This window comes from Palaemon carinicauda, chromosome 40 (assembly GCF_036898095.1).
Source record: "Palaemon carinicauda isolate YSFRI2023 chromosome 40, ASM3689809v2, whole genome shotgun sequence".
Classification (NCBI taxonomy): Eukaryota; Metazoa; Arthropoda; class Malacostraca; order Decapoda; family Palaemonidae; genus Palaemon; species Palaemon carinicauda.
The window spans coordinates 43,524,539-43,545,655 of NC_090764.1; the positions used below are offsets into that span (position 1 = coordinate 43,524,539).

General features: G+C 46.8%; 1 protein-coding gene across 1 annotated transcript in view; it reads left to right on the forward strand.

Annotated features, from left to right (window-relative positions):
• The window catches only part of LOC137631741 (uncharacterized), a 220,245-nt gene that overhangs the window by 39,028 nt on the left and 160,100 nt on the right, over positions 1–21,117 (forward strand). The window contains exons 3-4 of the mRNA XM_068363651.1: positions 72–369; positions 17,305–17,473. Of these exons, the coding sequence (XP_068219752.1) occupies positions 72–369; positions 17,305–17,473 (467 nt within the window). The remainder of the gene's footprint in view (positions 1–71; positions 370–17,304; positions 17,474–21,117) is intronic.

Below are 21,117 nucleotides of genomic sequence, written 5' to 3' on the forward strand. Positions count from 1 at the left end.
TTTTCTATAGAATATTTTATAAATTTTTGCAATGATTTTCAAGAGTTTAAAAGCCTTTTCTTGATTTACAGACATTTCCAGTTTGAAAGTTTACCAGCAAGCTTCTACCGTGCAACGCAAAGTGATACAAAAGGAAAGTGAAGATGATGATATATATCTGGAATTGGAAGAAAAAATTTCTCCTGAACAAAAGGACTACATGTTACCAACCCAGCGAAGGAAGAGGCATGAGGACCTTTTAATGAAGAAAATCAATGACTGTGAAACAACACATGATGTCCTAGAAATGTACAGAAAACATTATGAGGTCATGACTAGAACCCATTTATTGAGAACAGTAAGAGTTCTTAATATCTTAGTTACCAAAGGGTAAGTTTTTGCATGCTGAATCAAGAATGTTTTATTTCATGCAACAAAATAATTCAATTACAGATTTTAGCTATTTACTGTTTATTTGTATTTAATTCTTATTAAATCACAACTCCCCTGAAAGTAAATGCAATGGACAATCCAATAGCTTTCTTTATGCTGTAATTTAGCTTTTGGAAAGTAATTCAAAGGTCAATTATGTATTTTAATCCGATGTCTTTAATATTCTCTTGAAAAGATTTAAAGGTAATTTTCTTTTTCACATTATTTAGTAAATGTCTAGTCTAACATATTTAGTATATTTGTATGTTCAGAAAATGTTTGTTCCATCAAAACCCTATTAATCATGTACAGTTATATGTATCTATATTCATGTCTCAAATGTACTCGGATCCACCAGCTATTTCTGTCAAACAGAAGGTAGTCTTGATCCATACATTTGTATCAACCAATATTCTCATTTTTTGTGGACTTGTGGTACTACTAACAGTCCTACTCTCATTACCAGGTCTAGATTTCACTGAGGATTTCTTTCTTTATATCACCTTGGGAATTCATTGCTTGTGTGGTGATTGTTTTGTCCCTGTTTGTGATTTTGTGATTTGTGAATACAGTACAGTAATAGCAAGTTGGAATTTGGTTAGCACATAGAAGGAAGTCTCGTTATCATTTTTGACCATCTATCCCAAATTACTGACTGTCTTACAGCAAAGACTAAGTCTTGTATACTTTATTGAGTTTATGCTTTTTTCCCCCTTATTTTGGCGTAATTATTTTAGTTTGTTCCAACACGGAGTACTTACCTCGAACTACTTTCTTAGGAGTTACTGGGAACTCTTCTCATCCGACCAGAATTTTGTGTAGTTTACCCTATTCCCGTTTTCTATGGGGTTAACCTCAGGCGGAGTGATACGCGCCCTGAGGCGACCCGGGGTCGGAGAGCATGCTTGCTCAGGTCGTGCTCCTCAGTAAGTTTCTGGTCGCGACGTGATTATCATCTCGCCGCGCTCTCCTCTCCCAGTGCAACCCTTTGTGTTCCCCGACCCTTTGCGTCTACCACGCGTTACCCACGTGTTCATTCCTTATCCTTCCTCTGTGTCCCTGTGTCTCTTGGTGTCTTAGTGTTGCGTTATGGAGCATCCCCGCCGTTGCCCTGGGCCTGGGGCCGGGAAATCTTGTGGGGCTTTTCTTTCTAAGCCCAAAGTCGATCCCCACTCTCGGTGTTCGTCGTGTAGGGGCAAGGTGTGTTCCCCTACAATCACGTGTCCGAAGTGCGAGTATTGGACCGAGATCTAGTGTGTCCTCTACGGCACGAAGAAGAAGAAAGCGGCAAAGAAATCGCCCAAGAAGGCCAACGTTTCCTCTTCGCTGGTTTCGCCGGATGCCTCGTCGGAACGGGGCTCCTTACCATCTTCCCCTACCCAGAGTAGGGGGCGAGGTATGTCCGTTGCGGGGAGGCGGCCCATTGCCCTTCCCCAAGAGTCTGAGCTGTCTGTGGGGGATGATGTTAGTGCTATTCAGGCATGTGTGGGGCCTGAGGGAGGGACGGGAGTGTGTTCGGGAGACGAAGTCCTGGTGCCTATAGGACCCGTCTCTACTGAAGATCCTATGTGGGGGAAGACGGGTGCTGCCTCTTCCCCTGCATCCTGGGTTTATATTTCAGGTGCTTCGGCAGCCGGGGGAGACGCCGAGAAGGAAGGCTCATCAATTTCAGAACCCTCCGCATGGGATCCGCCTAGGACCCCCTTCAGGTCTCCCTCGAGATTGGAAGAGGAGTTCGACTCGTGGTTCGCTCGGAAGAAGGTTCCTCAGTCTCCCCCAGCGCCCTCGTCAACGCTCCCGCCCGTCTTTCTGCAGCCCCCTCCGCCAGAGAACCGACACGAGGTTCCCCCTGCAGATTTGGACGACTCAGGTGATTCGGTGGACTCCCTCTCCTCCTCGTCGTCATCCTCTTCCTCAGATTCCTCATCGTCAGAGGACGAAGACACGAAGTCCTCAAAAAGGAAGTGGGAGAAGTCCGGAAAGAAAAAGTCCCGCTCTCGTTCCAGGCACGGCAAGAAGAAGTCCAAGACCTCCAAGAAGAAGGCGGAGAGGACCCGATCGTCGAAGGATAGGTGGGTGAAGATACCCCGGAGTGAGCTGTTTAAGGCTACCACAGCCGCGGCCACTTCCGGTTGGCTCCCTAGGGCCTCGTCTTCACCCGCTCGACCCTCCTCCTCCAGCAGGCCAGATCACCGTCCGGGGACGTCGCACCAGGCCCCCCGAGACCTAGTTAAGTCCACGGAGGTTCCCGCTACATCAGCCCAACGGAAGGAGCCGCTCCGCCGGACGGAAGGCTTGGCATCAATCGCGGGCACCTTGGCAGACTTCTACAAGCACCAAGGGTGCCCTTTGTGCCTAGGAAGGCCCACAAACACGGAGACCCCCGCGGGGCAGGGTACTCCCGTGTCGGATACCCTCGTCCCAGCCGATCTGCCCGTGCCGCGGGCAGGCCCGTCTGGAGGGAGGCAGGAGAAGAAGCTCCCTCCTTCCAGCATTGCCCCCCATACCATTGCGGAGTCTTCTCAAGCGGAGGAACTGGTAACGGATGCCCTAGTAGAAGGGGGAGAGTGCTCATCTGATGACATCTCCTCCTATCGAAAGGTCCTGGCCCTCATAAGGCGGCATCATCGGTTAGACGAACCCAAACCCTCAGCAGAACAAACCTGGCTCTCTGGACTTAGCAGGCTCGTGGATACAGCGAACCCTCGTTTATCGCAGTAGATAGGTTCCAAACCCGACCGCGATAGCTGAAAATTCGCGAAGTAGGGACACCATATTTACGTATTTATTTAACATGTATATTCAGACCTTTAAAACCTTCCCTTTACATAGTACTGTTAACAAACTACCCTTTGTTGCATAGTACTGTTAACAAACTACCCTTTAATGTACAGAACACTTAATGCATGTACTACAGTACCCTAAACTAAAACAGGCACAAATATTAAAGGCGATTTTATATCATGCGTTTCCTAAACACGCCAAAAAGCACGATAAAAAATGACAACCAATGTTTTGTTTACGTTTATTTATTTCTGATCATAATGAAGAAACAAACGCATTTACACTTCTGTGTATAGGTTAGTTTTTGCATCGATTATATTGATTATATGTTGATTTTGTTATTACTGTACCAATGTTTTACTTAATTTTTCTTAGGACTTCCAAATAAATGAAATGAATGCCATTTATATAATGTTTTTCTTTATGATGCCGCCTGAAATGGAAACCTTCCATTCGTTTACTGTACGTTCCATCTTCGATCGTAATAAACAAATGAAGGCATTAAACGCGCATGATGAAAGTGATAAATAATGATATTAAAAGCTTTTAGTAAATATGTTATTACAAATATTATTTACCGTATCTATATAAAATTCTCATACAAACCCAAAGCCTTGGTTCGGATGGTGTTCGTATCCAAGGCTATGTTCTTCTTCCGGCAGTCGGCAATCCAGACTGCTAAAGCACCTTCCATACGGACGATCGTTTTATTACGAGCGGTAACAACTCGCTTCGCTGACCTGCTAAATGTGATGGCAGCCGTCTTTCTAATGTTCGCCTCGTCCTTCTTAATGTAGCGAACGATGGATTCGTTCACTCCAAAATGGCGGGCTGCGGCTGCGTAACTTCTGCCTTCTTTCAACATATCGAGAAGTGTCACCTTCTCAGCAATCGTCATCATTTTTCGGTGGCGTTTAGGCTCACTACCAGCCTTAGTAGAAGCAGAACGCTTGGGAGCCATTGAACGCTTGGGAGCCATTGTAGGGGTTAAACAGAAAGTTCAACAAAAAGTTCAACTTCAAACAGTCACGCACAGCACAGATTAAAGTTACACAGTAACGTAGCAGCATCTACCCGGCGAGAGAGCGGCAAACAAAGTGGCCGCGAGAAGATGCTGCGGATCGGAGAAGCGGTCAAAACACCAATCACAGGCTAGATTACAAAACTTGGGAGCTGATTCGTCATCTATCAGCACTGGAACCAATCACAGTCCGTCATACATGCTACGTAGTAGTTACAAATTCAAATACAAGGTACTATATACAGTATGCTTTACGTACGCTATTTTACGCTTGTTTTGTTGTAGGATATGTACGCTTATTCGAGATGTGATTTTTGCAACAAAGAATATTATTGGATGCAATACTACGTACGTATACATACAAAAGATTCATGGAAAAGATGCACATCCATTACATTTGTAGTAGTAGCCATCAGCAGCCTTACACCATTCAAATATGACAAAGTCAGACTGCTTCTGATTTGCGTTTCATGTTCAATTTAATTTTACTACGTATACTGAATTATCGTATGATCACATTCTCTTTTCGTGTTTTATTTCTTTCTGTACTGAATTATATGTCATATGTAATGCAATGAACCATCAGTAAGAGCAGATATTACTAATTATTAATGGAATTAACGAAATATTTGGGGTCTTCATATATCGCGGCTATTTTCGAAATTTCCGGAAAATCCGCGATATATGTATATACATGCGTTATGAAAAAAATCCGCGATAGTCGAACCGCGAAGTAGCGAGGGCTCACTGTACCCCGTTTCAGCTGAGACCCTCCTTGGCTCTCCCACTAGCACGAGACGTGAATCTGGGGATGGAGCATATTGATAAATACTTAGCCGGCCTGGTGGAGGCCCCTAGGAGTCAGAGTTCCTCGAAGCTTCTCCCTGGCCTTAAGATACAGAAGTGGTTCTACGTGCCGGAAGGACGGCGCGGAGGGCTCCGCACAGTCGAGTCGGCCATTACCACATTGAACCAAGGGGCTGCAGAGGACAGAGCATCCTCGGCCCCAGTGTGTTTTTCCCCAGCAGAAACTTCCATGATGGAAGACATGGCCCAAGACCTGGTCTACGTGTCTTCCTGGTTGAATTGGTGGGCCTGTACTCTGGTAGGCTTCCAGTCATCACAGGATCTCTCCCTGCCTGAGAATCAGTCCTTGCTGAGGGAGTTGATCAGTTCAGGGGGTAAGGCGCTAAAGTTCCTTTCTCACCAATCTCTCTCCCAAGCCACCAACTGGGTACTGTGGAAGAGAGACACGGTTCTAAGTAAGTTAGTGAGGAAGCTACTGGAGCGAGAAGCTAGGTTACTTAGAAACTCCTCGGTGTGGGACGAGTCACTCTTCCCCCTCAAATCATTAGAAGAGACGATGGAGAGGATGAGGAAGATGAAGGACGTAGGAGAACTAAGGCATTCCCCCATGAGATGTCCAGTGCACAGGAGACCCTCTGCGGACGGGCCGCATACCTCCCGTGCCTTTCCAGTTCAGCCTAGGAGGGAAGGTCCAACGGCCTCTTGGCTCCAAGGCTCTCAGCCCCCCCGTGGAGGTAACACTACCCCGCGGTCTGGCTTTAGACCGTCCTACGGTAACTCTAGGAGAGGTCGTTCCAGCCGCGCCTCTAGAAGGAGATAGGCAGAGAGGCCCCTACTCCTACCAGAGCCACAAGTAGGGGGATGCCTCAAACACTCTTGGCAAGCATGGCGGGTTTACGGTGCAGATCTCTGGACCGTTACAGTCCTAAAGGAGGGTTACAGACTTCCCTTCCTGACGGAACCGCCCCCACTTACTTCGGCAAAACCGACCGAGTGGTTAGTACCGAAGGACCCCTTGAAACGGGCGGCGTTACAGGAACAGGTGTTGACCATGATCACCAAGGGAGCGTTAGAACCAGTCGAGAATCCCGGTCCAGGGTTCTACAGCAGGCTCTTCCTGGTGGAAAAGGCGACAGGGGGGTGGAGGCCAGTCATAGACCTGTCGGCCCTCAACAAGTTTGTGGCAAAAACCGACTTCAAAATGGACATGGCAAGGACAGTGTTGGCGGCCTTGAGAGAAGGGGACTTCATGATGTCCCTAGATCTCAAGGACGCATACTTTCAGATCCCCGTTCACCCCTCCAGCAGGAAGTTCCTCAGAATAAAGTGGGACACCCAAGTCTTGCAGTTCAAGACCCTTTGCTTCGGACTGTCGACAGCACCGCAGGTCTTCACGAGAGTCTTCACGACAGTTTCGGTCTGGGCACACGAGCAGGGCATTCGCCTGATCCGGTAGCTGGACGATTGGTTGTTACTTTCAGACTCAAGGGAAGAACTGAGGGAGCAAGGCGCGAGGCTACTACGTCTCTGCAAAGACTTGGGGATCACAGTCAACCTGGAAAAGTCCCAGTTGACCCCCTCCACCAGGATGACTTACTTAGGGATGGTCCTGGATACCCGGTTGGTGAGAGCCTTCCCCTCCTTGGAAAGACTGGACAACCTGGACCGAGTGCTACAGCCCTTCCTAACGAACCAACAAGAGCCAAGGATTGGCAGAAGTTATTGGGCCACCTGGTGTCACTAGAAAAGTTAGTTCCACAGGGGAGACTCAAACTCCGGCCAATTCAATGGAACATGAAGGATCTCTGGGTCCCAGGGGAACCCCCACACAAGATAGTTCCGGTTTGCCCAGAGACGTTGGAAGTCCTGCAGTGGTGGAGCGACAGGGCGAACACCTGGAAGGGAATGCCCTTCGCGCCCGATCCTCCGGAGATGCTGTTATTCACGGACGCGTCGAAGGAGGGTTGGGGGGCACACCTCCTCGACAAATCGACGAAAGGGAAGTGGTCCCTCGAGGAAATGACTCTGCACATAAATGTTCTGGAGATGTTAGCCGTCCTAAGAGCGTGTCAAGAATTTGTACGTCTCCTCCAAGGAAACACCGTGGCGTTGATGTGCGACAACGCCACGGTGGTAGCCTACGTAAAGAAACGGAGGACTGAAGTCGAAAGTTATGCACTCTATCGACAGAACTACTGGAATGGGCGGCAAAGGAAGGGATCGAAATCACAGCCAGATTCAGCCCAGGAAAGAGGAACGTGCTAGCGGACGGCCTCAGCAGGGTAGGCCAAGTGATAGGATCAGAGTGGACTCTACACCCGGGAGTAGCGCAAGCAGTCATCCTGAAGTGGGGCTCGTCAGTAGTGGACCTCTTCGCCACGCGACTGAAAGCACAACTCCCTGTGTTCTGTTCTCCAGTTCCAGATCCATCAGCAGTGTTCGAGGATGCCTTCCAACATCCGTGGGACAACCTCGACGTGTACGCCTTCCCACCCTTCGGAATGCTCAGGCAAGTGCTCAACAGAGTGAGAACGTTGGCCAATCTACAGATGACTTTGGTAGCGCCTTGGTGGCTGGAGAGAGAATGGTTCGCAAACCTAAAGGAATTAGCTCTTCTTCCCCCTTGGCCACTCCCAGACAGGCCAGACCTCCTCCGTCAGCCTCACTTCCAGAGGTTTCACGAAAACCCTCAATCCCTCCTCCTACACGCGTGGAGGTTATCGAGCGGCTCCTGAAGAAGGAAGGGTACTCGGCGAGGACCGCAACGAGGATGTCGGGTTACCTAAGGCGTTCCTCGGTCGCAGTTTACCAGGCAAAGTGGGCAGTCTTCTCGAAATGGTGCGCTTCCCGGAACATCAAGCCCCTGAGGGCCTCGATTCATGAGATAGCAGGCTTCCTAGTGTACCTCAGAGATGATGTAGGTACGTCTATTCCGGCCATAAAAGGGGTACGTGCGGGATTAGGGCAGGTCTTCCTCCTAAAAGGCATTGATTTAGGGGCCTCCAGACAGATTTTGATGCTCATCAGGAGTTTTGAGCAGTCATACTCCCCCCAGGCTGTGAGGGTGCCTCAGTGGGATGTGGCTAGAGTGCTCAAAACCCTGTCGGAACCGCCCTTCGAGCCTCTCAAGGACATCCTGGACAAAGAACTTACCCTCAAAACGGTCTTCCTTTTAGCTCTGGCTTCGGCGAAGAGGGTTAGTGAGTTACACGGCCTGTCGTACGAAGTCGCGCACTCAAAAGGATGGCGAGAAGCATCCTTTAGGTTCGTACCTAGTTTTGTGGCCAAGACCCATAATCCAGCTTGTTGGGATCCTAGATTCGAGGGCTTCTCGGTTCCTGCCATCCCTCGTTCTGACAACCCTAAAGACTTGCTTTTGTGCCCAGTCAGAGCGGTAAGAAAATACCTGGAGAGGACCTCCAGGTTCCGTCCAACAATCAAGAAATTGTTCGTATCGACAGGACGTGTGAAGAAACCCGTTTCCAAGAATTCAATTTCCTTCTGGCTACGGCAAGTGATCAAGAGGGCCTACGACACCTCAAGAACCCCTCTCTCAGGCAAACCTAGGCCGCATGATATTAGGGGTCTTAGTACCTCGTTAGCCTTTGAAAAGAACATGGCAGTGGGCCAAATCTTGAAGGCAGGCACGTGGTCCAGACAGTCCACCTTCACGGAACACTACCTGAAGGATTGTTCGAGGAAATCTTTGGTCGGCTTCGCCCTTGGTCCTGTCATTTCAGCCCTCCAAAAGATCTAAGGTCATGGCCCCAGGGAAGCCGTGGGTAGTAAGTCCAAGAGACACTAGCTCCTTCCTTACCTTTGTCCCCCCCCCCCCTTTTCCCTTTTTAACCTTTCCCTGGTCCCTGATTACCTGCACTAGCGTGACTCAAAGACACATCATCTACCTAGGGACACTTCATTAGCGAGGAGTACGTCTCTGAGACGTTTTTTTTTTTTTTTTTTTTTACAGAGGTAAGCCACTTAGACACTTAAGTTAGTTTTTTGGGTAGTTTTCCCTATTTCGTGCGTTTTCTAACATTGGTCTACGGAACCTAGCCTCCTATCTAGGTTCCTTCCCCCTCGTGCTTCCAGCCGGTCAGTCTCTAGCCCCTGCAGGACACTCCCTCCTCCTAAAGTTTAAGTCTCCTAAGAAAGTAGTTCGAAGTAAGTACTCCGTGTTGGAACAAATCACAAATTTTTAAGTAATTTGCATTTTTCCTAACATACTTAACTCGAACTACTTTCGGGTTATGGCCCACCCATCCTTCCCCGAGGGCCCTGCAGGGCTGAGGAGAACCTTTCCGACAAAACTTACTGAGGAGCATGACCTGAGCAAGCATGCTCTCCGACCCCGGGTCGCCTCAGGGCGCGTATCACTCCGCCTGAGGTTAACCCCATAGAAAACGGGAATAGGGTAAACTACACAAAATTCTGGTCGGATGGGAAGAGTTCCCAGTAACTCCTAAGAAAGTAGTTCGAGGTAAGTATGTTTGGAAAAATACAAATTACTTAAAAATTTTTAATATTTTTACATGTACCTCGATATGCATTTTTTTGCAGGTTTTCCTTCCTAATGATGAAAAACTTTGTATTCTTTGTGTAAGCTATTTTAAGTTTTGTTCCTATACATATACAAAACTTTTTTCCTTTCAAACAGGTACTGTATACTACTGTATATGTCTTTAATGGCACTGTAAGGGTCATTGAATAGTTAACGAGGTAGTTGTTAATGACAGGTGGTGTGAGGGACCACCATCACCCTCCTGTCACAGAATAGCCACTTTGTCCTTGGCTGCAATGTAGATGAATATACAGTTGCACTTATTTCTTAGGTGCCAAATATTTTTTACCATCATATTAATAGGTGTCTTTTTTTTTTTTTTTCTATACTAATACAAACCCTTGTCCTTTAATAGGAATATGACTTCAGTGAAGCTGTTGTGGTTGTTAAAACTTTCAGCACGGTAGTAGTAAGTGGGAGGTGGTGGGTAGGCAACACCCACCCACCAGATAGAGTAACCTTCACTTTATCTTCAGCCACTGTATATTACAGCCATATTTCTTGGTGTCTGTATATGGCTGTTCTAAAATATTGCCTTTTCTTTCAGATTGAATAAATATTCTTGTAGGCAGTTATTTTGGAGGAATGTTAATGGAAGAAGCCAAGGATATTCAGTTTTATTGATAACTGTAAATGTGATAGTTTTCTGTGTTACCTGCCTTTATCCAATATATTTGTCCCTGCCAGGCAGCATGTCTATTGTTATTTTATCCCTCATATGTGTAGCCTTATAAAGATGACAAAATCATAAACCTAATGATTTTGGTTTTCCTTGGACATTGCTGTTAGGTGCTCCATGAGAAGAAGAGTCTTACCTCTGCCAAGTGTGAAGGGGGGTGTGGGGGGACACCTCCCTTCTTTTCGTCAGTGCTGATCTCATAAGGCTCTAAGGATTTATCTTCTGGTTGTGCTGTTGTGGTCTCTTTCCTCGTAAGACCTTTGTCATTGGGCTTCACAGCTCCAGAGAAGATGAATTTCAAGTTCTCATTTCTCCCCTTTTCATCTTCACTGCAATATCTCCAGAAGTACAAGTAGAAGTCAACAAAGTCCAGGAAGTTGTATCGATAGATTCAGTTACATGTAACTCCTACAATTTTTTTCCCCATGGAAGAAATAGTATGATACCATGAACCTCCCTTCTTGGGTGAGTGCCGAGTTATCCCATCGGTGCACACTCTATGAAGGCGTTTGGGCACATGTTATAGATGTTTTCACACCTTTCACTAGGGCCAAGAGTGGTTTCATAGAGGGAAGAAACATTGGTACTCAGAACTCTCACACAAGCTGAGCATATACAGAGCCTGACTGATTGGAACCCCCCCCCCTTCTCTCTCTCTCTCTCTCTCTCTCTCTCTCTCTCTCTCTCTCTCTCTCTCTCTCTCTCTCTCTCTCTCTCTCTCTCTCTCTCTCTCTCTCTCTCTCTCTCTCTCTCTCTCTCTCTCTCTTTTTTTTTTGGGGGGGGGGCAGAAATAGATTTCTCTTGTCACTTCACAATAAATGTAAAGAATATTTTGGTTGTTTAGAGTGAAATACAATAGAAAATAAAGCAAACTTTGGACAAAATTATTCTGTATTCAGCTGTAAAACAAATAAACATAGAAATGTAGATTATTATAGTGTAAGTGAGCATATATATTCGATGGGGACATCTTGTATATAGCTACTAATGGTGGATCCACTGCCTTGTAGTGAAAAGGGGTTAAGCAGATGACTCCCAGCCCCAGGGCTTATAGCATCCTGCTTTTTCAAATAGGGTTGTAGCTTAGCAATTGATGATGATAATAATAATAATATAGGAAATTTTTAAATATGTAACTTCCCTGGTAGTTACATATATATAGCTTAATCCCGCCGATTTGTCGCGAGCACGGCAGAAATTCAAATTTCACGGCAATCACCGCCAGGAAAGCAGGCGGTCATACCTGTGCGCCCTCTAACTAGGTAACTGGAACCATTCCCAACATTCCTCAGAAATTCCCTGCCGTTGTTCGAGACAACACGTCGGAAATTCGCTACGTTGTGGGTTTGCTTTATCTACAAATTTTGTGAAGTACCCTTTGTTTGATTTATCAGACCTAGGAAAGGAATTAGATCGTACCTAGGCGCGATCAGCCAGCGAGAAACTTCAGCGCTTATCGATGCTCCTTCGCAGCGATCGGGACGCGTTACAGGAGGCGGCAAGGTTCTTGACGCTCCCTCATGGCATGCTGGACGCATGCGATCAAGACGTTTCCCCACAGCATGCTGGACGCACAGTTGACGCTCCCTCGCGGCATGCTGGACGCATAGTCGACACTCCCTCGCGGCATGCTGGACGCATGCGAGCAGGACGTTCCCTCGCAGCATGCTGGACGTATTGTTGATGCTTCCTTACAGCGTGCTGGATGCATGCTAGAAGCACCCAAGTATGACTCTCCCTCGCAACATGCGGGACGCTTGCAGGACGCACGCAAGCGTGACGCTTCCTCACAACTTTCTGGACTCATGCGCGACGTTCCATCGCAGCATGCTGGAAGCATGGTGGACGACGAGAATAGACAAGACGAGGCGTGTGTTTCTCCAACTCATTCTACTTTAGATGAAATCTCAGAAGGGGAAACACAGGAAACGCTTCATTCAGCTGATCTTAAGAGATTGCTGGCGGTTCTAGCGGCGTTATATCCGGAGGACTTTACTCAGGCTTTACCTCAAAGCCCGCCCTCGCAGTTTTTGAAGGGCAGACCCCAGAAACCTTCCTCGTTTAAGAAAACGGTGCTAGCCAGATCGGTCAAGAGAGCTTTCTCGACTCTAAATGAGTGGATTCTCAAGAGAAAGGATCTATGAAAGACTACCTTTTCCTTTCCCCCTACAAGACTGGCCTCCAGATCCAGTGTGTGGTATGAGACTGGGGAGGTTCTCGGTTTGGGAGTTCCTGCCTCCTCCCAGGGGGACTTCTCCAGACTCGTTGACGCCTCACGTAGGTCAGCCATGAACTAGTCTAAGGTGATGTGGACCACGTCAGAGATGGATCACTTGCTGAAGGGCATCTCCAGAACTATAGAGGTCTTCAGCCTGATGAATTGGACTCTCGGAGCCCTCGCAGAGGTCACAGATGTAAAGAATGAGGCACAGATGCACCTGATTGCCTGTCTCGATAAGGCCGTGACGGATGGGACCGTCGAACTCTCCGCCCTTTTCGTGGCATGAGTTATTAAGAAGAGGTCTATGCTGTGTTCTTTCCTGTCGTCAGGATTGACCTTCGCTCAGAAATCAGAGCTATTGTATGCTCCTTTAGGTAATCATCTCTTCCCTTCTGATGTAGTGAAGGACTTGTCGGCAGCTCTTGCGCAACAAGCGACGCAAGACCTTATCACCAGGACTGCCAAGAAAGTCCTCCCGGCTAGCTTTTTAGCCAGAAAGCAGAAGGAAGCTCTTCCCACTCGCCAGTCCTTTCGTGGGCGAGCCCTTTCGAGAGGGAATCAGAGAATTGCTGCTGGAGGACAACCTCGTAAATTCACAAAGCAGCAATCAAAAACAAGGAAATGAGCTCTACAACCTCCAGACACAAGTGGGAGCCAGGTTATCCCACTATTGGCAAGAGTGGAGCCAAAGGGGAGTGGACGACCGGACAGTCGATGTCTTGAAGGAGGGTTACAAGATCCCTTCCTGAGAAGGCCTCCTCTTTCGTCAGAACCCTTAGAGTTGACAGCAGCATACTTGGGGAGCAAGGCAGCAGCTCTTCAAGAGCTGGTCAACCAGATACTGTCAAAAGCAGCGATAGAAGTAGTAGAGGACCCCTCTTCGGAGGGTTTTTACAACAGACTTTTTCTAGTTCCAAAGAACTCGGTGGGTTGGAGACCTGTTCTGGACATAAGTCCTCTGTACAAGTTTGTGAGCAAAGTCAAGTTTGCCATGGAGACATCTGTGTCAGTCCTAGCAGACACCAGACAAGGAGACTGGAGGGTGTCAATAGATCTGCAGGACGCGTATTTCCACGTCCAAATTCACCTGAACTAAAGAAAATTTCGGAGATTCGTTTACCAAGAAACTACTTATCAGTTCAAAGCACTTTGTTTTGGACTGAGCATGGCTCCCTACGTTTTCAATCGAGTTGTTTCCAACGCGGCTCGCTGGCTACATCTGGAAGGGGTACGGATATCAATGTACCTGGAATACTGGCTAATCAGAGCCAGGTCGCAAGAAAAGTGTCTGGAGGATCTACAAGTTACAATGTCTTTGACGCAACAGCTAGGTCTGGTTGTAAATCTGGCCAAATCACAACTGACACCCTCACAAAACATCATCTACCTATGGGATGAGGATTCAATCAGTGGTTTTTCGGGCTTTTCCAGCCCCGAAACGCATTCTAGAATGCCTAAGAAAGGTGGAGCACTTCCTAGACAGAAGGACCTCGGTGAGAGAATGGATGAGTCTGCTGGGTACCCTCTCCTCGATCGAGCAATTCGTATCCCTGGGAAGACTTCATTTACGGCCTCTACAATTCCATCTATCAAAATATTGGACAAGAGACCAAGGCCTAGAGACGTGGATTCCGATTCCTCTGGGGATCAGGAATCAGTTGAGTTGGTGGGACGATACCAACAAACTCCTAGAAGGCCTCGAACTTCAACAGAAGAACCCTACGCTAGTGTTGTATTCAGACGCATCAGACATGGGGTGTGGTGCAACACTGGGGAAGGGCGAGATCTCAGGTCTGTGGAAAGAGTTTCAGAAGGAATGGCATATAAACATCAAGGAGCTAGTGGCCATTCATCTAGCACTAATGCACTTCCAGGAGGAAGTCTAGGGCAAGTTAGTTCAGGTCAACGCAGACAACACCACAGCATTGGCCTACATCAGGAAACAGGGAGGCACTCGTTCAGATTCCCTTTACGAGGCAGCGAAAGATCTCCTACTGTGGGCGAAAGCGAGGAATATAACCCTGATAACACGCTTCATAGAGGAAGAAAAGAACGTCAGGGCGGATCTTCTCAGCAGAGGAAGACAAGTTCTCACAACAGAGTGGACCCTACATCACGAGGTGTGCACCAGCCTTTGGATGCTGTGGGGAGAACCCTCAATAGACCTCTTCGCTACCCAGAAGACAAAGAGGTTACCAGTTTGTTGCTCTTCAGTCCCAGACCAGGAAGCAGTGGCAGTGGACGCCTTTCTCATGGAATTGGAAGGACTAGACGTGTACGCTTTTTCACCGTTCAAGATCCTGGACAGAGTCTTGAAAAAGTTCAGTGAATCGAACAACGCCCGTATGGCCCTGATAGCTCCGTTTTGGCCCATGAGACCTTGGATTGCAGAAGTGATGGAGTGGCTGGTAGATATCCCCAGAGCGTTACCAAGTCGGAACGATCTACTCAGACAGCCGCACATAGAGAGGTACCATCAAAATCCTCCCGCTCTCAATCTAACTGCCTTTTGACTATTGAAAAGCTGGCAAGAGCGAAGGGCTTTTCAAGGGAAGCTGCAAGAGCTATCGCGAAAGCTAGGAGGACGTCCACAATTAAGGTATACCAATCTAAGTGGGACGTGTTTAGAGAATGGTGCAGGATTAGCAAATTTTCCTCTTCCAGTACCTCTCTAACCCAAATAGCAGATTTTCTGTTGCATTTGCGAACGAAAGAAAAGTTGGCTGTATCGACCATCAAGGGATACCGCATCATGCTAGCTTCTGTCTTCCGTCACAGACATATTGACGTGTCAGGAAACAAGGATCTCTGGACCTCATTAGATCTTTTGAGACTGCTAAGAGAAAGGACAACCCAACCCCCTCTTGTAACCTGGATGTAGTCCTGGCATTTTTGACCTCGAGCAGGTTTGAACCTCTCAACAAGGCTTCTTGGAAGGATCTTACTAAAAAGACTCTATTCCTGGTCGCGTTGGCTTCAGTCAAGAGAGTAGGAGAGTTGCAAGCCATCAGCAAGAAGGTGGGCTTCAATGGAGACCATGCAATTTGCTCCCTTCAGCTAGGTTTTCTCGCCAAGAACGAGAATCCTTCGCGACCTTGGCCCAGATCCTTTACCATCCCAGGGTTATCTCACTTAAAAGGACGGGAAAAGGAGAGAGGTCTTTGTCCAGTGAGAGCTCTAAAATTTTATCTTCAGGCGACCAAAAACCTGAGAGGATAAGCAGATAACCTCTGGTGCTCGGTTAAAAAGCCCTCTTTACCCCTATCAAAGAATACTCTGGCATTTTTTATTAAGGATTTGATAAGGGAAGCTCACCAGAACTGTGAGGAGAGAAGCTTTCCAATCCTTAAGGTAAAACCACATGAGGTAAGAGCTGTGGCGACTACTATTGCGTATAGACACAATAAGTCGATGAAGTCAATTTTGGAGGCGACTTTCTGGCGAAGTAAATCAATCTTTGCAGATTGCTACCTTAAAGAAGTACAGACCCAATATGAAGATTGTTGCTCCCTGGGTCCGTATGTTGCCTCCGGCATCGTAGTTGGAGAAGGTACTACTGCCTCTACCCTATAACCTTTGTAATATATACCCTTGCCTTTTTCTTGAACTTGGTATCACAGGTTGTCTGTGAAGGTTGTTGCAGCTTCCACAGTCTGGGATGCAAGTCAAGTTAGTTTTTATGGTGTGTTTTTTGTTTATTTTTGAGTTAGGTGGTCAGAATCATTGTCCATGACTATGCCAGGATAGCAAGGGTGGAGGTCTAGCCACGTTAAGGTCATTTCTACTTCACTGGCATATCGTAAGAATATGTCATCAGTTAGATAGATTATGGACACAACATTCTGGAGAAGCAACTTTGTGTTCGCCTGTCATTACCTCAGAGAGGTAAGAGTAGATTATGAAAGGTGTTACACCTTGGGCCCATACGTAGCTACTGCTACTGTATTGGGCAAAGGAGTTACTACTCTCCTCAACCTTAACGTTTGTATGCCTGTGTTTGGGTTTTGGTTTTTATGGTTGTCTGAGGACTCTAACTTGTGGTACAGTGCCCTCAGTCTAGCTAGATAGTTAATATCTATTCTGCAAGGTTAGGTGGTTAGTTTGAGTAAGGTTGCAGTTTTTAAAAAAGGGGCATAGGTAGTGCTGAAGTCAAGTCAAGCTGTTGGTCTCACCCCATTTGACAGACTCAATTGGGTTGTTTCAGCATGACAGGTCCACACCTGGCTGACACTCCTAAGGGAAAGCGACTCAAGAGGCAAGAACCTTCGAAGTCAGCTACCTTAGCAGGTAAGGAATCAAAGTGTTTTTTCTCCTACAACTTATTGTTGTTTTCCCAATGATGTTAGCTGTCTGTCACCCTCCTCCAAATGTGTGAATCAGCTATATATATACTGTATAACTGCCAGGTAAGTTCTATTCATAAAAATGGAGTTTTTATGATAAAACAAAGCGTTATGAATACTTACCTGGCAGTTATATATATATATATTTTAAGTCCCACCCACCTCCCCTCAGGAGACAGATCGGGCAAAGATGATCTGAGGAACAGAAAATGGGAATGATTCGAAGTACCACCTTGTAAGGGTTGTTAACCACCTAACCGCACAACCACCACGGCGGTTGCCGCGAGTTTTGAAAAATTCTGCCGGACGTCAGAGACTATAGTTATATGTATATAACTGCCAGGAAAGTATTCATAAAACTTTGTTTTATCATAAAAACTCCATTTTCATTACCGTACACAACACTATACTTATAAGTTAAGATATTGAAGAAAAATTTCAATGCTTTGAAATTAAACAATGATTTTACTATTTTAGGAATGTAGATTGTGTGGAACTTCAAAATGAAAAGGAGTTTCAAGAAATTTGTCAGCGTATACTTAAAATGAGTCGAACAATGGAAACAGGGGATTTGCTTGGTCTTTTACAGCATTTATGTCGCTTGGAAGTTGATGTACATTCAAAGATTGTCATGACTGTATTGCAGGTTTGTGTTTAGAGAATATATTTAAAGTTAATATTTGTTCCAATTTTGACATTTATTATTAGTTTTCTGTAATGTTAGTCCATTGATTACTTAGTAGAGTAATTTTATAATAATAGTTTTTGGACATGGTAACTATAAGAAAGTAAAAATATAGTTGATTGTTATATTTCAAGAATATATAAGATGTGTTAATTTTCCTTATCCAAGGTTAGGAAAGTAATATTGAGCTGTTCCGTAACTGGAATACAAACCAATGCTATTTATATTATTAGTACAGTATTATTATTATTACTTGCTAAGCTACAACCCTAGTTGGAAAAGCAGGATGCCATAAGCTCAGGTACTCCAACAAGGAAAATAGCTCAGTGAGGAAAGGAAACAAAAGGAAAAATAAAATCTTTAAGAAGAGTAACAACATTAAAATAGATATCTCCTATGTAAACTATAAAAACTTTAACAAAACTAGAGGAAGAGAAAAAACAGCATGTCCGAGTGTACCCTCAAGCAAGAGAACTCTAACCCAAGACAGTGAAAGACCATGGTACAGAGGCTATGGCACTACCCAAGACTAGAGAACAATGGTTTGATTTTGATGTGTCCTTCTCCTAGAAGAGCTGCTGACCATAGCTAAAGAGTCTCTTCTACTTTTACCAAGAGGAAAGTAGCCCCTGTACAATGACAGTGCAGTAACCCCTTGGGGGGGAGAAGATTTGTTTGGTAATCTCAGTGTTGTCAAGTGTATAAGGACAGAGGAGAATAAGTAAAGAATAGACCAGACTATTCCCTGTGTGTATGTGTGTGTAGGCAAAGGGAAACTGAACCGTAACCAGAGAAAAGGATCCAATGTAGTACTGTCTGGCCAGTCAAAAGACCTCATAACTCTCTAGCGGTAGTATCTCAACGGGGTATCACTTTCGGCGAAGCTGAAAGAATAAGCCATTAGAATTTTGCAAGGGTTAACTACCCATCCCGCTAGTTAGTGGCGCATAGGAGGGGTAGCCAGCTACCCCTCTCCCTCACACACCTGTGACTGTGCTTCACTTTGCTTTTGGCTCGGATGGAGAACGGTTGTTGCCGTTCGTCCTCCTCTCCATTGTTTTGGACTGCCATTAATCTTTTTTTGTCTTTTTCTTTTTTCAGAGTGTGTGTGTGTGTGTGTGCTGAGTTCTTCCTACCGGCCAAACATACTTGCCCTGGTTCGGAGGACTGCATCTGCGGTACCTTCATCTCCTCTGTGGAAACCGATCCTCACCCCCTTTGTCATGCCTGCAGAGGTCAACGGTGTGATGAATCTAATAAATGTGGTGAATGCCGGGAGTGGTGTGCCTCCCAGTGGGAAAGGTATGGGGTTCAGTGGAAGAAGAAGGCTAAGCAAGACTCCTCTCCTTCGAAGGTTTCTTCGAAGCAGAAGAAACCCAAGGCTGCTTCTTCCGCTTCCCGACCTTCCTCCGAAGTCCTACTCGAACAGCTTTCTCCGGGGATCTGTCGAGTAGTAGCATAGACCGATTAACCCCTGGTCAACCTCGGTCCTCGAGAGACAGTGCTGCCTCCCCTAGTGAGGTGGCTCCGGCTCTCCCCCTGAGGGAAGCCGTGTCTCTTTCTCCCTTGTTACAGGTTTGGCCTTCATTGGGTTTGCCTGGTTCTGCCTCCAAGGAAGCTCTCCTGCAGTTACTTCAACGGGGTGCTGAGCTACAGTGATCATCTGAGTCAGATGTCGACCCCTTGACCTTGTTCGTTGTGGTGGTTTCGGAAGTTTCGTCTGCTGCCCTGCCAGCAGATCCTGTTGCTGCTTCTTTAGCTTCTTCCGCCACCGCTGCTGCCAAGGACTGCGCTTCTCCCCTGACAAACATCCTTGGGGGTGGTCAAAGTCCAAGGCATATCTCTCCTGCTAGTGTTCCCCTCTCTCGTTTGTGTGAAGGGGCACTCATAAAGACTCCTCTTCGGAGGTCTGCTGACGGTCAGCTTGCTGATCCACCGGTTGCTGTGGAACATTGTCATTGCGGCAGGAAACCTTGCCTTTCTCGTCCTACGCTCTGCCTTCGGGGGGCCCCTTCACCTTCGGTGAAGAGATGTCTCTTCGGATCTTCATCTCCGCAGCTTTCCTCCTTGGAGGAAGCTGCTCAGCATGCATCTTCTGGTTCCCGACCCTCTCCCGCTTCTACGGACTCATCTTCTCTCCTCCTCCTGAGAAAGTGCTTCTTTCCAAGGGTCACATTTCTCCTCCAGAGCATCCAGCAGCTATTCGCAGACCATCTGCGCTTCATTCACCTGCTTGCCGAGCTCCTGTGCATCATCCTCCATCTTGTCAGGCTCCTGCTCAGCGTTCACCTGCTCGTTAGATTCGTCATCCAGACGCCCGCCAACCTACAACTCATGAATCGCCTGTCCAGTCAATAGCCCGTGAATCACCTGCTCAACCGTCTACGTGTAAATCGCCTGCTCGCCAGTGTCAGGACCATCCATCTGTTCATCGATCGCCTGTTCGATAGCGTTCACCCATACATCAAGCACCTAATCAGCGTTTGCCTATTTGTCAGGCCTCTTCGCTTAGGCATGCGCCTCGTCAATTGCCGACTTGTCATACAGCAGACCAATTTCTTTCGGCTGTTGACCAGAGCGTTTTTCCAGCTTCTTGTAATCCCTGGTTGCCCTTGTGTCAATCGCGTTGCTCCCCAACGATTCGCAAATTGCCACCTCCTCAATCGTCGGCCCACCACCTGTCCTCTTGTTGGATGGTTGTGATTTACCCCGCAATTTCGCGCCAACGCTCGTCAACGCACCAACTCTCGATTGCCCATCAGCAGCTATCAACGGAACACCAGCATCCAGATTACAACAGCGATCGCCAGGCTCTCCAACTTGCCAATACGCAGCGATTCTTCGGCGTTCACTAACTCGTCAACGGCCATCAACCACTCAGTGTATAACTGCAAAGGTGAGTAACCACCCGCAGCCAAGAGAGTATCACCTGCCAACATCATCATCCTAGCAGCAGAAAGGTTAAAGCCTATCCACGTCGCCTTCACCAAGAGCCTCGGCTCTTACTTCTAGAAAGGTTAAGGTTCCCTCTGACCATTCACTGTCGCTCCATTCCCCTCCCTGCAAGCGCATAACAGGACGACCGCCGGGGAAGGAGGAAGAAGTCAAGTTTCAGGTTTTTAGGATCCTGAAACTTCTAGCACCGAGAAAGGAACCTGCATCATCGCTTCTTAAGTCATCTTCATCTGGGATGAAGACTCCTCGTAAGGACACTTTGACCTCGTTCCCTTCAGGGGAGTTTTCGGACAGCGCATCCATTAGCAAACAGCTGTGGTGCAGCGCCCTGGTCATTGCTGTAACCCAGGCTTTCAGGCCTAGTATCATTCCTTCATGCCCTAAGGAAGGTCCCATGGTTTCCCTGGGGGATTTCACAGTCTCGACTTACTCAAGACAACGGTTTGGCATTTAATATATGCTACTAAATGTTCTTCTGCTTGTGTATTTTAGTCAAAATACAATAATATAAGCATTACTTTTTACCACAGCATATGCTTCACTAGTTTTCTTATGAGAGAATGAAATGGTAAAAAAAAATTAAGTTATATGAATGTCATATGGATTTATAATTTCAGGATAGGTATCATGCACTACCAATTGAGTAAGAT